The 19,899-nt window shown below is 36.7% G+C and overlaps 2 protein-coding genes across 3 annotated transcripts in view; both read left to right on the top strand.

Moving 5' to 3' along the window:
* The first annotated feature begins 1,366 nt into the window (after window positions 1-1,366).
* LOC139131950 (G2/mitotic-specific cyclin-A-like) lies at window positions 1,367-6,206 on the top strand. The gene is given in 10 exon segments (XM_070698285.1): window positions 1,367-1,674; window positions 1,677-1,762; window positions 1,902-2,157; window positions 2,782-2,924; window positions 3,421-3,644; window positions 3,989-4,193; window positions 5,067-5,180; window positions 5,371-5,451; window positions 5,453-5,505; window positions 5,999-6,206. Coding segments are annotated over 10 exon segments (1,335 nt in total). The 5' UTR covers window positions 1,367-1,556; the 3' UTR covers window positions 6,054-6,206.
* A 3,553-nt stretch (window positions 6,207-9,759) lies between these two features.
* Window positions 9,760-19,899, top strand: part of LOC139131954 (polypeptide N-acetylgalactosaminyltransferase 10-like) — a 43,224-nt gene continuing 33,084 nt past the window's right edge. Inside the window, exons 1-2 of one of the 2 annotated variants that reach the window (XM_070698290.1) lie at window positions 9,760-9,914; window positions 19,608-19,805. In XM_070698290.1, the coding sequence (XP_070554391.1) occupies window positions 19,656-19,805 (150 nt within the window). In that variant the 5' untranslated portion in view covers window positions 9,760-9,914; window positions 19,608-19,655. Of the gene's footprint in view, window positions 9,915-17,913; window positions 18,049-19,607; window positions 19,806-19,899 lie in introns of those variants that run through there. The other variant, XM_070698289.1, reaches the window with a different exon arrangement.

Genomic DNA, 19,899 nt, shown 5'->3' with positions numbered 1-19,899 from the left:
AATCAGTTCACTGCCCGTCTCTGTTAATGCGTTTTGAAGAGTATCTAAGATAATTCCCTTGTTCACTTGGTACCGAATATTCTCAGAATTCATTTCACAGACGTGTTTATTCCAGTTTATTTTGATTTCATTTTCGTCGCTTTTACATATTAGCTATAAAAACTCGGTCCCAACATGACGGCGGTGCTACATTTATATATGCACAAATTCATTATACCAATCATGGCGGTACCAATGCCCCAATGCATGCAGCTTGTGGCGTCTTATGATGGTTCAATCGCTACCCTCTACAAAACCGTGGTTTGCTTCTAATGTTAATATTCAGCAAAGGAGATTAGTGTGGTCGTATCGTCATAATTGTAGAAATAAAAACGACTGCAAGTTTGAAAATCAGTCCATGTCGCAATCGTGTTTTTTAAACTCAGTTCTTCATTACCCTAAACATCATCGAAACTGACTTTTCGTACGTGTAAACTTGAGTGCCGCGCGTGTAAAATGATAATTTGGGCAAGACAAAATGGTCAAAATTGCTTCCCTTCCTATGAGAAATACCACAAAAATATCTTTATGATCATTTTCCCGGCATTTTACTGATTAATCTGATTGGAAATTATTGCATTGCAGATATACCGTGCCAGTTGTTTCTCCCTATTACTTTTACTTTGGAATACAATGAAGATTTCAAGATTCATTAGCTTGCGTGTTACTTCCTTAGAACAAAAGAAAGAGAGTACTGATTTTGTTTAATATAATGCAATTGCTTGTGACTTTTTTTAATTTAGGTGACACTCGTATAAAATCATCAGACATTCGGGAGTCAGTTTACCGATTTCATAGTGTGACATTCACTTACAATTTGATCATCGACGGAGAATTTGATCATGGAGTGACGTGTTTATCTCTTTACGTCATCAAGAAAATGCTAATGGTTTTTATTCAAAGACCGCAAAGGTGTCAATGAATTCCTTTATTCTGTACCTCAGGATGCAGGTGCATGGGAATCGGGCGAAACCATATCCATAGAGTCTATGGCGAAACTAACTGATATGTTGTCAGGTTTTAAGCCCTGTATTATGAATGCATTTTCGTGCGTTTATAAATTTAAAAATCTGCATCTTTTGGTAAAAATGGTACAAGCAGGTTTTGTTCGGTTTTTCTTTTGTTTTTATCATCAGACCTCCACGGTATATTTTGACCACAGGCCTGTACGCCCCCATCGTCTTGGAATTCGCGACACATTTGTGCATGTGACCTACGAACGCCATTCTGATTGGTTGATTGCACTTGTAGCGGGGAAATTGAATGATTCCATTCTCGTTATTCATTTCAGTGCAATCTCTGGCCACAATCCGTGCATCTACCATACGTGCTGAACTCGCTCTTACTCAAAAATCCTGAGACTGCAACATCAGATTTCCTGTATTAGCTCTTTAGATACATGACGCACAAGTGAGTCCTCTTTGGGCGAATTTTGTGGAGTATTTTTGGAGTCTTTTACCGGAGAGAAAGACAGTGTGTCCTCGAGCCGTTACAACCCATACAAGTCTTGGTACAACATGTCTTATTTCAGTGGATCCAGCACGAGTACGAGCGGGATTGTGACCAACACAACTTCAGGCTTCGAAAACCAAATCCCCGGAATTCGGAAAACTAAGAGAGATGATGGTCAAACCTCAGTACGGCCCCACAGGCAAACAAACGTGCAGCGTTAGGAACAATAACGAGCAATTCAACGCGAGTCCAACCGTTCCGGGCGGCAAAGGTCAGTATTGCAGTAAACACACAGTCGTCACGTTCGTTAATTTAGACAAAAAGAAATTGGAAAACCTCTACCGCTAAATTGACTTCACAAAAATAAACGAATCACTGTTGTAACAATTTTATGTTTTATTCTTTATCAGGCTACGTCTTCAGAGGGATTTTTCAGCACTGTACAGACAGAAAAATCATCAGGGGCGGGAAAGAGCGGTTTTGTTGTTCCCGGCACAGCTGTTTCGCAGCAAGGGTTTTCAATACACATTGACTCCGATGAACATTCCGCAACGAGAGGAGCAGATCATGTAGATGGATTACAACTAAACCCGACAGTCACAAGTCTTATCAACAGAGATAATATATCTCTCAGACCCGAGGTTTTCAGTCTCGACGAGTCTTCAGGTATTTTATTGCTAATGTTACTTTGTTAGCGTTATGGTTCTGTATACCGTGGCCGAGGAACTCACGTTACGGGGCCGCCGGGCACCCAGTGAATACTTTAAACTTTGTGAAGACAAGTGGTGCTGAAATTCCCTGATTTCGAGGAATATTCACACATACACCATCACAAGTCTTGTAACACCGACCCGCATGCATATTGTATGATCATGTATGATATTGGATCAATAAGTATTTTCCCGGCTTGAAAAGAAATACTACTACGCGCCATATCTTTTCATGTTTGGGACCGGTCGTGCACGCGCGCGAAAACAATAGAAGTATACTGGACAGGTGTTCAGATTTAAAATCTTTCCGTTGATAATATTAGGACAAATTTCATATCGCTGAACACTTCTCTTTATTTCGAATGAATTTTAAGGCATATTGTTAGTGACCGTGGAAGTATTGTGTGTAGAGTCTTACGGCTCAAGCGCCTTGTCAAAGGTGGGACGCGGTCATTACGAGACAATAGGTTTTGTTACTTTTATGTCGCAAATTTATTAAAATGTTTGAATAATGCATAACTGATTGCGCATATCTCCCGCCGATCTTCCACACTTAATTTGCAATTTTTATTAATCCCAGGGGAGACTCCGATGGTGTTAGACACGTCTTCAGATCAAACATGTGAAACGTCAAGAGTAATAGAAATTGACGGGCCAGACGAAAGAGAAATCTTCATTCCAGAATACGCAAAGGACATTTTTGAATATCTTAAAGAGGCTGAGGTAAGTTTAAAAAAAAAATCAGACTTTTTGGTGTGGTAGCATGCACTATTCAATTATTGACGGAATCAAATTGCGATTTTTGTACGTTATCGTAGTGGGTCATACGCTAATGAAAACCTAGGGCCCAGCCTTGTCAACCGCTTTTCCTGCATCAATCGATTTGAAGGGCGCCCTCATGGCCTTACCGCAACGTAAGATCGTGTGGAGCTGCTTCATCGGTATCTGAAATACACATCGTCAAATTTAAGAGATCTTTTTGCAACATGGTTAATATTCTTCAAAATTATGCATGTTTAAGATCTTGCATGGCGAAAATCTGGTTTTCTGGATGTGATGTCAAGTTTATTCTGATCAGAATTGTGATGTTCAGATAGGACTATCGTGTAAAATACCAGTCTATACGATTAAATATTTTATAAATTAGGGCACATCCACAGGGAAATACCATGTGTAAATAGAATATTAAGTGTTTGAGAACTCTGCTTTATCTGTACAGACCAGACACAAGCCAAAAGCAACTTACATGAAGAAACAACCTGACATCACATGTAGTATGAGATGTATCTTGGTAGACTGGTTGGTTGAAGTTGCAGAGGAGTACAAACTGCACAACGAGACTCTCTACCTAGCCATCAATTACATCGATAGGTTTCTGTCTGCGATGAGTGTTCTCAGGAGTAAACTACAACTGGTTGGTGCAGCCAGTATGTTCCTTGCAGCGTAAGTGAAATGGTTTTTGAACTCAGTAAGTGAAATGAATCCATGCCGTTGCTTTACATCGTTGGTGTGGGTAGAGACTGCCCTCTATCATGAGCGCGTATCCCTCAAAGGCTGTCATAGTTGTTTCCTCATCCCTACACTTTTTGGTACCCAATGTGTACATTTTGACATCCGAATTTCCATGATATTAAACAAAAGATTTTTTGCATACTTTTTATCCATGGCATACAAATGATGCATTTTGGAGCAGGCTATTTTGATGATATATCCAAATATAAATTATAGTTATCCTCCTCTGTGGAATCTGTTTTAACCTTGCCTGTTTTCCACCACTTCATTAACAGGAAATTTGAAGAGATATATCCACCTGAAGTAGGAGAGTTTGTCTACATCACAGATGACACATACACAAAGAAGCAAGTATTGCGCATGGAACATCTGATCTTGAAGGTTTTATCCTTTGACCTCGCCATACCAACCATCAATGTTTTCCTGAATCGTTTTCTCAGAGCAGCTCAGGCTGATGGCAAGACGGAACAACTTGCAAGGGTAAGGAAAAAGCTACTGGTAATCAATATGTGTATAGCTTGCGTTTTTCCTTCCCTGCCAACTTATTCTGAAAAAAAGTTTGCCTTCATTTCATGTATTTAATTACTACCAGGAAACACTGACAGCACTGGTTACGAGACTGACATATGCTAAAAAAGTAGAAAACATTTTTCTCACAATTTCTTATAAAGTAGGAAACATTTTTCTCATAATTTTTGCGCCATTTCTCAATTAGTATCCTTGCTTCTTTTAATCAAACATTGATGTGAAGTTACACACTGATAAAAATGTCAGTCCATCTAAAGATTAATATTGCCAAATCCATGTATAACGGAATGAATCATAAGTTAACAAGTTTAATGAGTATGTCATCTTTAACAGCTTAGTTGACAGAATGAATCTCTTCATAGAAGAAAAATTATGTACAAGTGCAATCTTTTTTAATGTGTTCAGCAAGGAAAAATGCATGTCATGACAGAATGTACTGCTCAGTATAATTATTTTAGATAGTGAATCTGTATTAAAAGTTACAAAAAGTGAGAGTATATTAGAGTTTGAATCCTTTCATTTGATGCGTTGGCATTTATTTAAGTTATGCATATGTGACATTTAACCCGTAGCCTGCCAAGTTCATATGTTACCATCATGTCAAGTTGGTTTAGACCAGCAAGGCATAAAAAGTATCATATGTTGCATGTTATCAAAAGATTTGAACATATGAAGGCCCCTAAAAACAGATACTGTAAACCTGGATTTTATTGACTCAACCTGCTATAATAATACCATTTGAATAAAGTGATATTTTGACTCTAAACTGGTTTTCGGTACTTCTCTGTTCCAAGAATTTAATGCAGGTTTTTCTTTTGCTAACAGTTCTTGGCAGAGCTGACGTTACAGGAATATGATCCTTACATTCGTTATTTACCGTCATTGATAGCCGCAAGTGCCGTGTGTCTAGCAAATCACACACTTAATCAACAACACTGGGTGAGTAGAACATGGCATACCTTCTCTCAGACCTTGTACACTCTTAACATTTTTGATATATACATATACAACAGCTCCAAAGCAATGGTTTGTCAGTTAAAGAATTTTGCTACATTGGTACTTCAGTCAGCGCATGACAAAAATTCGTTTGACTCTAACATTTTCATGGCAAATGTTTCTCTCCACGCAGACACCAACATTAGAACATTACAGCGGATTCAGCTATCCAGAAATCTACCAGTGTGTCAAAGATCTTCAAAACACTTTTATCAAACTCTGTCAATCATCCACAGCAAGCTGTCAGAGAAAAGTATAAGAGTCCAAAGTGAGTTGTCACACCCTACGCTATTTTCAATTTTTTTATAAGACTAAGACTTCCACGATAGATTACTTTTGCTGTTCTTTTGTTGTTGGGCTTGTTTATATACAGAAGTGACATTGGATTTGTCTGCTCTCAACATTACCAACTCCCGGTCCCATCCTAACAATGTTTGGTCAAAGTTCATTGGTGGAAACCACACTTCTATCCACCTCATGTTGATTCCTCATTTATGATACCTACCTTTTTCTATATGCTAAGTTTTTGCATTTCATTATCTTTAACTTCTGAAAGCAAAATGTTCCTACATGTAACCTTTTCTGCCTCTCATGCTTTGCACTATTAGATTTTCATGAACTAGAGTAAATAACTATGCACTTTGGGAACGGCCAAATTTACAAATTCCTAATATTTGTTGAAATTAATTTAGTTGAAAATGTTCATTGTTATTTTAGTAGGTCATGGTTTCATATCTAATACTTTTACCTTCTTCAAACAGGCTCCTACAAGTATCCCTCATCCAGCCACCTCAGTCAATACCACCACCTCTATGAAAGTCTACATTCCTGACTTGCGGACCAATTTGAATGAATGCAGTGTTGATAATCTGAATTGTGCAGCGGGCAAGTCCCCCATTGGATTGTCAAGTTGCTACAAAATTCAAATCCCCTTTTTCATTGGCTTTCCACTGTGATTGACGTTTTTTCAAATATCAGCTGTTTTAGATAAAAAGATCATTTTAGTGAAAAAATAAGGAAAACAATCATGTCTATGTTTTTAAATCTTTTGTACAGTCATAGTTGTTAGACAAATGATGAAATTTGAGTGTAGATTAGAAATGTAGTGGTGAATTTCTTCAACCACACTGTAAAGCCAATGTTGAAATATTTGTTTATATTAGCTCGTCTTCCTTTGGTGCAATCTTCTGAATATTATTTTTTTAAATTTATAAATATCCGTATGCATTTGTTTTTATTTGTTTCCCTGCTGTACATTCCAAATAGTAGCTGCTGTAACATTTGATTATTTTTTTATCGTAAACAATTGATTTTTTTGTCTCTGTTGCAGCAATGCTGTTTTTTAATCTGTTCTGTTAGTCTTTTCAGTAATTTGTCTTGTAAATGTAATTATTGCTGTTTTAACTGTGGAATGGAGTTTTTCATCATTCCCCTAGAAGGACACTCATTAAAATATTTTTTACAGAATGACAGAATTTAGTATTCTTTCGTTGTGAAATGTATGTTGAAAAAAAACCCAGGTTGATGGTGTGAGAGTGAAATGAATTTATCACATTCAGTCTTCTGACCAGAAATTTCTGATAGCATAGTGGTTAATTTGCACAACAATATGATTGTTATTATGATTTCTATTATTTTATCAACATTAAAAGAAGTGGCTTCTATGCTATAATAGGCTAAACCTGGAATTCAAATGGACCACAGTATAAACAAAATTGTGTGCACCAATGTGGACAGAAATGCGCATGTCTTTCTGCACTAGTTATTACACGTGGGTTTGCTTGTACCGACATGTGATCTCTTGGGTAAACGCAACCTACAGAACATGCGCTCTTTTTATTCCAGGGTAAAATATTGAGAACACTGACGTTCTGTCAATATGAATATGACAATTTCAAAAAAATTGAAGATGGTGTGAAAATCTTAGTCTGGTGAGATGTTTTACATGGCTGATCGCTTCATAGATATCGGTATTGCACAGTACTGCCCACGGTAAAACTTTGGGCAAATTATAACCCAGACCTTGTGAGGAGTGGTGTCCAATTTTTAAGTTTTGAGTTTCTAAACTTTGCAATGGTATGGTATGTCCACATCAAGCTGTGTTGATGTAGTGACTGACTGAAGCAATGACATAGACTGTACCTGTATTTGGTTTCCCTGGTGCATTTCAATGATGCATATCAGTTCTTCAGTTGAAGACAAACTGATGTCAACTTTCAGAAAGTAATCCGCATGCTCTTTACATACATAAATATATATTTTCTATTTGATCATAAATACTGAATCCTGTAGTTTTGGGTGTTTGAAAAACAAACTATATACTTTCACTTTTCAGTGACTCTCAGAGTTTGTTTCTTGGAAAGAGTTGCATCTTGACTGGTCACCCAAACATTTGATGAGGGAGGGATGTGGATATTTGACATTGGTACAAAATTGTCCTATTAAAGCCCCAATATCTGTGAATTTTATGCATTATTTTAATTTTATTTTCAAACCAAAGTTGGTTCATGTAAATGTGCTAACTGACGGACGTTTATAGAAGTATCCCTGCTTGCTGATTTGGGCCATGCCTACATGTTTTAAGAGGCTGAATAATAAACGTGTGCCGCACTCATAAAATGGAGCCCCCACGGAAAAGTACATAAAAACCAGTATTTCCTGCACATATACACATCGTGATCACACCAAAACAAACGCGGTGCCATTTACTTAAATGCACAACACACGATGGCCAACATTTTGTTTTTGTTATCTTTATTTTCTCTGTCACATAATTAGTTTTTGAAAATGGCGGGAAATCTAAAATGATGTTAAAACGTTTGAATTTACATGCCACTTTCCTAACTTATGACAGTGTTATACACTTTTTCAGTCTTTTATGGGTCTTATTCAAAGACAACTCTTGGAAAACAGGATAATTGAGATCGGTTTATTACACACTGGCAGCTATTGGAGCTTTAACTTACAAATGTGATGTATGTCAAGATGACCCTATTTCATACAACAGCCAGTTAAAGGGACAAAGTCACTTTTTTTACCGTCTTGTGATAATAAAAACACTTCAGACACTTTCATAAAAGTCATTCATAGCTCGGTGTACTGGCAATGGTACCTAAACTGCGTAGTGTCCAATAATTACACCTTTGCTGAATGCAAATAGATGAATTTTTTACGATGACCTCCAGACAAAATGGATTTTTCCTATTCCAACTTTCTTTCCTATGACAAATAAACCTTGTCACAGGGATAGGCCCTATCCTTATTTATATGAAGGGCACCATAAATTAAGATTTCATTCCAAAAGCTTGTCTGAGGTACAAACTTTATGCAACAGTGCATGTTCAGCTATACAAGGTAACATTTGTGCATGAAACTTGATATTTTGGTACATGGTATAGACTATTGAATGTTTCACTGAGTGTTTAATCTTGCCTCACTGCAAGCAGAGTTTAGGTTGTGCTCAGTCGACCAGTATTTCAGCATGTTTCAAGAAGTCAACATTTCATATGAAAATTCATAAAAATTAAACTCAAAAAGAGAGTGACTTCAATAGTGCAGTCTCCATTTGGGAGGATTCAGGGAACATGGAAATCAAAGACTAGCCCATATTAGCATTAGCATTAGCAGCATATTAGCATTTTGTTGTGGCACGCACCTGGGGTACCTGTATCTGTTTCAGTACAAAACTGAAAGTTGCGCCCACGTACAGTATTCCATAACTTTTACATTCACACAATTTTAGAATTTGATGATTAAAAATAACAATCCCACCACACAAGGTTTTCACAAGCCACATATCTTTGAAATAGCACTGCTACATTAAATAAATGAAAAATGAAGAAAATATAAAAATTGTGAGGCTCTCTTTCCTTCAAACATAGGCAGTGTCATTTGAAAAACAATTTGAAAATTGCTGTGATAATCTTCAAAATAAAAGAGATGTGTTATGACAAAACGAATATTGTCTATGTGTTCGTTTATTTTATTTTTATAATGTAATTGATGACTTTTAATACAGTGCCAGGACATGCCATAACTGTTCATTCTCCAACCTGTCATTGTAATTTTGTATTAATCACAAACTGACATGAGTACTTTTTACCAGAGTATTAAACTGCTCATTAGTTTGTACAGGTTTGCACTCTCTAAATAAATTATCTTTATTTTGAAAGATTTACAGATTTTTATCATAACAAATAACACGCTTGGTGGATTTGCTGTTATGCAAGTCAATGTGCATATACATGCTTTAATTTATATCAATCACTAAAGTTCAATAAATCACTGGATAGTTTGGACAAGAGTATGTTTTAAAACCTCCATGATCGAGGCAACCTTTTGCATGTTTATTTATTAAGGAGTGTTTAATTTTAATCGGCAATCCTCAATTTCCCGCCTTTCCATGCCCAGCGCCCAGTTATGTCTATTGTAAGCCAGAGCTTTGAAAGCGTCTTCGTTTCATTTTACGAGCCTGAAAGTCGCGAGTGACCCCATAAGGCTGACCTCTCTCGCGTTGACCTTTGTTTCGGGTTCACGCCATGAAGGCGGCTGCGGTCGTTGTTTGATGCGACAGTCCGTTTCCAGCCTTTTCCCGAATTTGACCACTCTTCTTCCGACATCACCAGGACTGTTTATTTGGCTGCAAAGAGGAGGATATCGCCAGATTTACACGTACAGGTACTGTCGAACTTCGTGTGGTCTCACGTTTGTAGGCATATGTTGGACAGCTTTGCCGCTACAACACTTGTCAACTTGCCAAGTACTCGAGAAGAGAGTACTTGTGGCATGTTCGAGCAAGACTTAACTTTCTTGCCGGAACCAAATAATTTTAGTCACAAGAAATGCGCATTTACATACACCACGACTGACCTAGCAGTACAAAGTACATGGTATCTATGCGTATACCGGCGAATCGTATGGTGTTTCTCTACTTGTCAGAACCGCCTGCAGGAAAATGGCGAACATGTACACGTGTGTATCGAAAAAATGTAAACATTCGATCAAGAATTTCTGTACCCGCAGCAACCAAATGTAATCTGTTTGGGCTGAATTCTGATCGTTTGTGCACGGTCCCTCTGATTTGTGTTTTCAGTGAAATGGCGCGCAATGCGTTCGTATCGTGGAAAAATCCCTCATGAATATGCCATTCTGCTTCCGGTTGGTGGGTGTCTCCACTCCAACGTTAAAAGAAAGCGAAAGATGTACAATGAACAAGCAGAATTTCTACATGATTTCACAACACTATTGTCTGATTATTAACGGGTTTTCTCAGTCACATTATTGAGTCAGTGTTCACACAAGGACAAGATGGGTGGGGTACATGCAAAGAGTACAATCATGGGAAACACAAAATGGATGAATTGTGTTGGCCATGGGCATGGGTAGCACATCTATTTCCATGATATAGCTGTTTCACATGGTCGCAGCATTAACCTACACACATTTTTTCAAAGCAATATTTCTTATTAAAGGGACAAAGTCGGCCATTTTTCATCAGTTTTGTTTGATACAAGATACTTATTGTTTGACATGTTGAAAAATACTACATTTGAACCCGGTTTTAGACATGATAGATGAAACCATCACGAAAATGAATTAATGGTCATGACCATTTTTGCGATGGTTTCATTAAATTTGTCTAAAACCGAGTTTGAATGTATGCATGATCACCTATTCATTCAGTATTTTTCAACATGTCAAACAATATAAGTAGTATCTTGTATCAAAATTTATGAAAATTAGATGACTTTGTCCCTTTAAAGATGACATGAAAGTTCCTGTCATACTATGTATTTTCAAAAAGCGGTGAATCTAAAGTTTAGTATGGTAGCAATAGTTTTCTTGAAGAATGAAGGGGTACATATTTTGGGTTCGAAAGCCACAAGTGGTATCGTTGATGAAATTTATTTAAACCCCGGTTAGGCTTAATCCAAAAATCTAGCAACATATATGTATATTATATTACAATTGCAATTTCAAAAGGAAACAAAAAAGAAACACCTCATGATCTTCTTAACACAACAGTTAATCCCGATCCCAGGCCTTTTGGAGCCAACAACTTGATACTACTGTATGACATTTAATATAACTAATTTGAAACTGAAGTATATTTAGAAAAAACAACCATTGTTCGGCATTATCTATTCACATTCTTAAATGGCAGGGAATGAAAGCTGGCACTTTAAAAAGCTAATTAAAATCATGATAAGCAAATTGAAATGACTTTTATTCAAAATGTGATATAATATATTGCAAAAAACAATTTTTTTAGTTTGTTATAAAGAATTTAAGTTTTTGATCCTGCCATAGTGGAGTTAAAGTTTTATGAAGTGTTGAAAACAGAAGAAAAAGAAGCCAGGAAATACTGTCATTTGCATAAATTTGCATAAAGTTAACAATTTCTTGGCAAACTTATGACTGTCATGCTGAAAGGTCAACCAATCCAATATTTTAATCTTGAGTTAACAAATTTTGAAAATTGTGTGAATCTTTGCAAAAAAAGTGATTTTGAGTAAAATACATGTACACAGTATCATGTGCAATGTAACTTTTATCTTTACAATTATTTAGATCAAAAAATGCTTGTTTCAACAAGAATTACAGGCAGAATGTTCGTCTACCACATAGTCACTTGTGAACCGATACATGGTGGCCGCTGTGTGATGGCACATTGGACACCATGTATCAGTTCACAACCGACTGTGGTCTACTGGTGTCTGTACAAACACCGTCATTGTGATGTCAAATTGAGGCTCTAAATTCACAGGTCATTGAATTCACTCATGTCATCATGATTATGGTTTCGAACTACATGTAGACTGGGCCCAGTCGCTTGGCTTTCCTTGTAAGCGATTACTGGCTGTTGGCCATCGCATTTACCCCACGATCTACACGACAGCCTGCTAGAGTATATTGCTTCAATTTTGCAATCACCTTTAACCATTAACGTGACAAGTTTGCTGAAATTTAGTCCTTCACATTACTGTTGTTTTGATATTTGTATGCCCACAGACTTGGGGCAATTCCAATTTCTAACAGAAGTCTGTCTACCAATGGACTTTATTCTGAAACCTTCCTAGAGCTCTGTGTTCCAATTCGTAAAGAAGATTTTTTCAATGATGTGGTTGGAAGGTCTAACATTTGAATCTGAAGAAAAAAACATGTTCTCAAAAAGAATAAATGTCATGGGAGTCTATAGTCATGTCATGTTAGTTGGTGCAGTTTTTGGTCAAATGGATTCCATTTTCATTTGAACTTGGTGCTAGGCAACTAGGTATGTGTTTAGGACAAAGTGGTATGGGATGAAATAATAGTCCTGATCACAAATGACATCACTTTTCTCTCATTGATATGCATATATACATATTTGTCTGCATTTTCCGCATAAATGAAGAAAGTAAACCCTGCTAGTGTTACAATGGCTTCAAAAAGTCCACTAATTAAATATGAATTTATGGTTCAGACTACAAGCTGCAATAACAGCTGCGCATACAACGACAAAATTTGTCCGAACTTTAGGCAGCATTTTCCGAAGTCGTGCGTGTGCAGCTATATAGAGTAACAAATCAAAATTGCGATCGACACTATTTGGGATGAAACGGTTTTGGGTGACATGGCACATGGGATAAAATGACTTTGGATGAGGTAGTTTTAAATCAAGTGGTTTAGGTGCGAAATGATGAAATATCTTTATCCTAATAGAATTTAGGCAGCTACAGTGAGCAGTCACTTACATACACACTAGATTTCATGTGTGGACCATCCAAGCGTAATGCGCCTATAGCTTGCTGTCAAAACATTTTGAACAAGTAGCAGTGTAAAGACACCAAGTAATAAAGGAGGCTACAAACTTGAAAAACATGGCAGTTATGATTTCAATGATTGTAACTTTGAACCACTGCAGGCACAAAGACAAAAAATACCTGAAACTTTATGCAGAGAATACTTTTACAGTTTTCTTCTCACTCTAATCACCCTCCAATCTGATGCAAAGAGATTTTTCTAAGGCGACGAAAATTCATATTTGCATGAAAGAAAATAAGGTAGTACATGTAAGATAACCTGTATTTTGAAAGCTGAAATAAATATTAATTTTGGAGTAAATGTTCACGAAAATCTGAAAGTATATGTGAACACTGAATCAAAAGAACACAATTCTTTTTACATTTATCCTACATGGAGGAGACTAAGGGACTGGTCAGTTCCTTGGCCGGGGGGGGGGGGATGGGGGGGGGGTGGATTATTTTTTGCCGACATCAAAAAGTGGCTGCCCCCCCTTCCTATTCCAAATTTTGAAAACATTATATCAAAGAGGAAAAAGCAATAAATCAAGAATTTTGATGGGTGTTAAGACTTGCCAGCCATCAAATTAAATCTCCTGAGGAGCCATAGGGAGCTTTTTTAGCCAAATCTGATGTGTACAGTGTCTGAGAGGACCTTTGAAACCATAAAAGCACAGCTAGTAATGACAAAAACTGCCTTTTTTAACTGTTATTTTGTTCATAAAAAAGCATCATTCGACAGAAAACCTGAGACACAAAGGAAAACAGTTGCATCAATGAGAACGAAAGATATCTTGTCATTTTTCTATCTCTAAAATAAGTCACTGTATCAAATATATATTGTGAAATATTTGTGCATGTTGCTTTGTCATACTGAATTCTCATAGAGAGAACAGAACAGTATCAGGAATTTGTCTTGCTTATCATATGAAATACAGATTTCATAAAGTTACACTTTCACTTAGCAAACATCAAGATATCTCTGGCTTATATCTGTGATTTATTAAAGTATTGCGCCCGTAAGGCGCGGAGAAAAATATGAAACATCCTGATATCTCCGATATATATGTCTTGTATATTAAAGTCATGCACAAGAAAGGCGTGCTGAAAAATGTCTGATATATTAAAGTTATGCGCTTGAAGAGCATGCTGAAAAATATTGAACATACAGATATCTCTGGTATATGTATGCCTGATATGTTAAAGTTGGGTGTACTGAAAAATATGTCTGATTATTAAAGTTACGCGCCCGAAGGGCGCGCCGAAAAATGCAACTGAATGATGAAATTTGAGGCTGACACGATGCATTTTAGGCAATGATGAGCCTGTGTTGAAATTCAAAAACACACTGACCCCCCACCCCTATTGGGCATTTCAAAAACATGGTGACCCCCCCTATCACCAAAGTCAAAAACAGGGTGACCCCCCCATGAATCCACCCCCCCCCCCCCCAGGCCGAAGAAACTGACCAGTCCCTAACAAAATATTGTAGCATATTGTCAGGTTAAAGAGGTTTCTTTGCAAGGTATGACATTTACACTGGGAATCAAATAAAACTTTTGGCCTAGCGATGCACCCAAAACTTTCAGAAGAAAGCAAAGTTGTGCAAAAGATGAGTTAATACACGTTGGTAATTTTGCTAATAAATTTAGTGGCCAAGAATTCAGTAGCATTGATGGCGATCTCAAGTTTGTCACTGAATATAGTGACATCGGACAAAGCTGCCTAAAATTTGTACAAATTTTGTTGTTGCATGCATGGTTGTTGTTGCAGCTTGTAGTCTGAGCCAACCATAAATTCATATGAATTAGTGTGACTTTTAGTACCCATTATGACTGGCAGGTTCATTGTTCTAGTGGAAAATGTGGACAAATATTAATTTATGCATGAGAGAAAAAATGATGCCATTTGAAATCAGCACTACATGTATTATGCAATGTCCTATTAATAAAGTCATAGTAAGTCAAATGTAGCACGGACATGAAACTGAACAAAGCTTAGTATATTGCATTATGGGTAAAATATTGCGTAATTTTTAACACATGTTGACAACTATTTCTTCCGCTTCCCTGTCACACAAAATATCCTCTTGCAATAAATAATAAAAGTGCAGATGTATTGTAGGAATGTCAATGGCTTGATCTCTACTCCCATCCTGTGTGCTATAACTGGCCTTCCTGCCCGCAAATTTTACCCCAGGCTATGCTGGCCTGTTTCTCTGAAGTTTTTCTGTGATCTGAATCTACCAGACATACGGTAAAACAATTAGGATGGTAGACATTCTGTGTGTGGTAAAATGCAAAAATTATAGCGTTGAAGTGTGTGTGGTTGTACGATGAGAAAATGCAATGATGACATTAATCCCTTCCTTCCTTCTCAAGGTTTCTTTGGAAATGTTTGTCAAATGCTAACAAAACTTAGTTTCAGTTTTCAAGTCTTGAAATATAAATACCAATATATGGCAAATTGTATAGATATGGAATAAATGAAAGAAAAGGGGTAAAATATAGTTATTTTGAATTGTAATGTGTACATAAACTCTGTGTAAGTAAAGTAGCCTTATGTAGAAATAGTAATACCATTCACTTTGTAGTTCTGTGTAGCAGAAAACAAACACATCAAAAAGGAATTATGGTTTGTTAGTCCCCACGGACACCGTCCGGGGGGACTTATAGGTTTGGTCATGTCCGTGCGTGCGTGCGTGCGTCCGTGTGTGCGTCCGTCCGTGCGTCCGTCCGTTCACGCAGATATCTCAGAGATGCCTGGAGCGATTTCATTCAAATATGGTACAAGGATTACTTCATATGTGATACAGATGCACGTCGATTTGTTTCGTGATACGATCCAATAGGCTGCCAGGCGGCCATTTTATTACCATTTTTTCATGTACAGAGCAACAACTCAGGCATGTTTCAACTGATTTTATTCAAAGTTGATACAAGGACATTGACCAATGTCATAGATATGCACTTCAATTTTTTTTGGTGATACAATCCAATATGGCCGCCGTGCGGCCATTTTGTTACGATTTTTTCATGTACAGAGCCATAACTCAGGCGTATCTCAATCGATTTTATTCAAAGTTGGTACAAGGACATTGACCTATGTCATACATATGCACGTCAATTTGTTTTGCGATACAATCCAATATGGCCACCAGGCGGCCATTTTATTATGATTTTTTCATGTACAGAGCCATAACTCAGGCATATCTCAACCGATTTTATTCAAACTTGGTACAAGGACATTGACCTATGTCATACACATGCACATTGATTTGTTTTGTAATACGATCCAATATGGCCGCCGTGTGGCCATTTTATTGCGTTTTTCATGTCCAGAACCATAACTCAGACATGTATCAAGCGATTTTATTCAAAGTTGGTAAAAGGAGATTGACCAATGTCATACATATGCACGTTAATTTGTTTTGTGATACGATTGGTCATACATTTGCACGTTAATTTGTTTTGTGATACAATTCAATATAGCTGCTGTGCGGCCATTTTGTTATGATTTTTTCATGTCCTGAACTCAGACATGTATCAAGCGAATTTATTCAAAAGTATTTTTATCACAGTATTTTTATCACAGACCTAATGAAGAGGACTCTATCCTCTCTGAGGACCTGTAATCAAAGTACCCATTAACAAGTGGGGACTGTGTCATCAACGATGACTTGTTATTCAATGATATTTGTCAGTGATGTAGCATTATTATCCCTGTTTGGTAAATTGTCGGCAAATTATGTCATTAACTATTCATGCCGGACTCAGCAAATATCTTAATTGAACATCACGCGATTCTATTTTATTTCAGGGGTTTTAGCAGCTGAAAGGAGGTGAAGTTCCATAGAATAGAGTGTATTAATATGCAAATCATCATGTCATAAAACTCATTTCAATGTCACTGTTGTACATTAACCATGAGACACTGTGGATGTAGAACATAACGAAAGCTATTTGCTGGATAATATAAATAGACATATGATTGTCAATAATGGGTGTGTTTCAAATGTGTAAGTTATGATGAGGCTTTGAATTGTCATAAGAGGAAAAAAAATAATTTCAGTGATAGTCTAGAAGCTCACAGATATACCATGTGTGTCATGTGTTAACTGTGTGTAAATGTATTGTATCATGGTATGTCAGCATTATGCAAAGTCTGAATTTGGAACACACTTGAAAAAGTTAATTTGCATGAGCCAGTGCACAGTTTAGGGTTTAGACGTTTAAGTTGCTGGATTTTTTTGTGTTTTTTGTAAAAAGATCCCTTCACATGGGGTACTGAAGTCTTATCAACATAGAAATTATTCTATCATGAATTATGCAATATTATTATTTATGGGACCACTGGATAAAATGGCAAGGGAGTACATGTATGAATTTCAAATTGATATCTTCTGAATGTAGTGCGAGTCAAAGAGTTATATAAAATGTCAGATGTACACTAAAAAGTTCTCCTGGCCTAAAGTGCCGTATACATATATGTACTTCCATACTGCTGATGGAAGTCTTGTTTTGACATAATGCTGTCAAATATTTTCTATCAAGTGACAATTAAGAAGTCACTACACTCCCTGGAGTGAGCTCCAGTATTTTTTGCAGCCCATGATTCAGCGAATTTAAAACTTAGGTAACAAGATGCCCACATGTTAGACTTGTTTTTGAAGCGCTTTTGTGACATCGTTTATCAAACGCCACCTCACAGACCAGAATCAGTATCAAGTTTCAACGAACACACTCTTCTTTTTCAGGGAGTACATTTTACGATATAACTTACGTCTGACAGTATTTTGATGATCGGCCTTGTATGGACTTGTTTACGCCAAGATGTAACCCAATGAAATTAGCTTTTTGCTGGACAATGCATTGCACTAAAATAAATTTCACTAAGCAGCACGTCTACTGCCCACAAGGCACATTGACAATTGGTCAGTGTACACTCAGTGGTGCAGGTTGATATCTGATGTGGTTCCCTCTCGACAGTAAAAATCATGTTGCAGAATTGAACACTTTATTGATAAGACGGTATGTAAAATGCTCAGCCTAGTTAAACGTATTTTCAAATTTTGTTCTGAATTTTACATGAATTTATTATCACATGAAACAAAGAGTGAAAGACGCTAAAAGATCGCAAATTTCAGAGATGTACCAATTCTGAAAGGGTAATTTACACGTTTGTTACACGTAGTGAAATTTACACGTTTTCTAGGTGACTCTATTGTGAAGTAATCAAACACTATCTTTGTTTTTAAAAGTCAAACCAAATGACAAAATTCTTGTTTTTGTAAGTCCTGTTTTTAGGGTTGGACAACCGGTCATCATATTTCATCAGCATTTGCTAAGTACTATTCATCTATGCATCAGCTAGCCGCATAGAAAGTTAAACCTTGCAATTCAGGTTGTTTTCCATGCATATTGCATAGCACAGTTTGGTTTGTGTTTCCATGGTATTTTTACCAATCACTTTGACAATCAACTGTTTGTTACAAGTTAAAACATCACTGCTAGATGTACATGTACACGTAGCTTATGTTCTATTACTAGATGTATAAACATTCACTTTCTTTTAGCATTATGTATCACAGCAAGATTTGTATTCAGTTTTTTGGTATGACACTTAATAAGCTTGAGCTGTTGAATTCTTTCCTATGTTTATGTAAGTGCAAACTGCTGCAGGAAATATTGTATCGAAATACAACCTTGTGAGACTTCACTAGCTGTGAACATTGACTCTACATGTATCCAAGGTTTTCAACCAGTGCGTAGGAGTAATATTTTGATTAGAAATACCGGGAGAGTCTAAAAAACTTTCAATTTGTGAAGCAATCCTGTATTGACATACTATAGTATCATAGCCTAAGGTTTAATTTGGGTACTGTTACCTCAATATCCAGTTAAAAGTTTGGAATTAACCAACACATCTGCAGCTTCTCAAAAATTTAGCCAGTGGACATCCTCCTCATAGTATGCCCAAGGCCCATCCCCTAACTCTAGATTCATCAGCTGTGTCAGAAAATTCCTCCCTGGTTAATGTTTCCATGCCAATCTCAATTAGAATCATGATCATGAAATTTTATAAACTTTCCTAAATTAACTAATAATTAAAAAAACAATATGAAGAAAATGTTTCCTAGATGTATTGATATGTAAAATTAACGAATGTTTAAATATACAGTAGGTATTTTCAGGAGTGAAAGTTTTTATGAGAGTGAAATGAACTCATGTTTATAATAAAAATATTCTATTTTACTCACAGCATGTACGTGCTAACTGTGACTACCGGTATCTGTTTTACATATAGCGTGTACGTGTTAAGTGTGACTGTCTGTTTTTTTAAAAAAACAACGTTTGTTACAACTCTTAATTTAAGCTCCTATAACAATTGAGACGTTCGTTTCTCATCGACAACAACATGTGTGGGAAACAATCTAATTGATGGTCAATTAGATACCTACAGCGGCACGGATGTAAGACATGTGTTGTACAATTCTCACACATAATTATTTTATTATCGTGAACAACGATATCATATCGCAGTTGGGCCAGTTATCATGTCACTTGGTGTTTTTGCTCATGAATTCCAGATGCTCTTCAGCTGACACATTCTCCGAAACATGACCAGATGACAGATTATGAAGATGAGGAAATCAACTCGAACTTTTATGAAGTTCATTGCCCTCGTAGTTGTGGTGTTGATGTTGATTCCTATATTCCTGCTTTGGTCATCGCAGTTAGGACATCCGTTCAATGTATGGGAAGGAGATGGTGACATCAATTTACAGGTTGGTAAATATTTCAAAGCTACATTACACATTTGATGAGTATGATATTTGTGGAAAAAACCGTATTTATTATGAAGGGCCAGTAGCTGTATCT

Source organism: Ptychodera flava, chromosome 4 (assembly GCF_041260155.1).
Source record: "Ptychodera flava strain L36383 chromosome 4, AS_Pfla_20210202, whole genome shotgun sequence".
In the NCBI taxonomy this organism is placed as follows: Eukaryota; Metazoa; Hemichordata; class Enteropneusta; family Ptychoderidae; genus Ptychodera; species Ptychodera flava.
The sequence above is the reverse complement of the archived record's forward strand: the minus strand, read 5'-3'. Positions and strand labels throughout refer to the sequence as shown.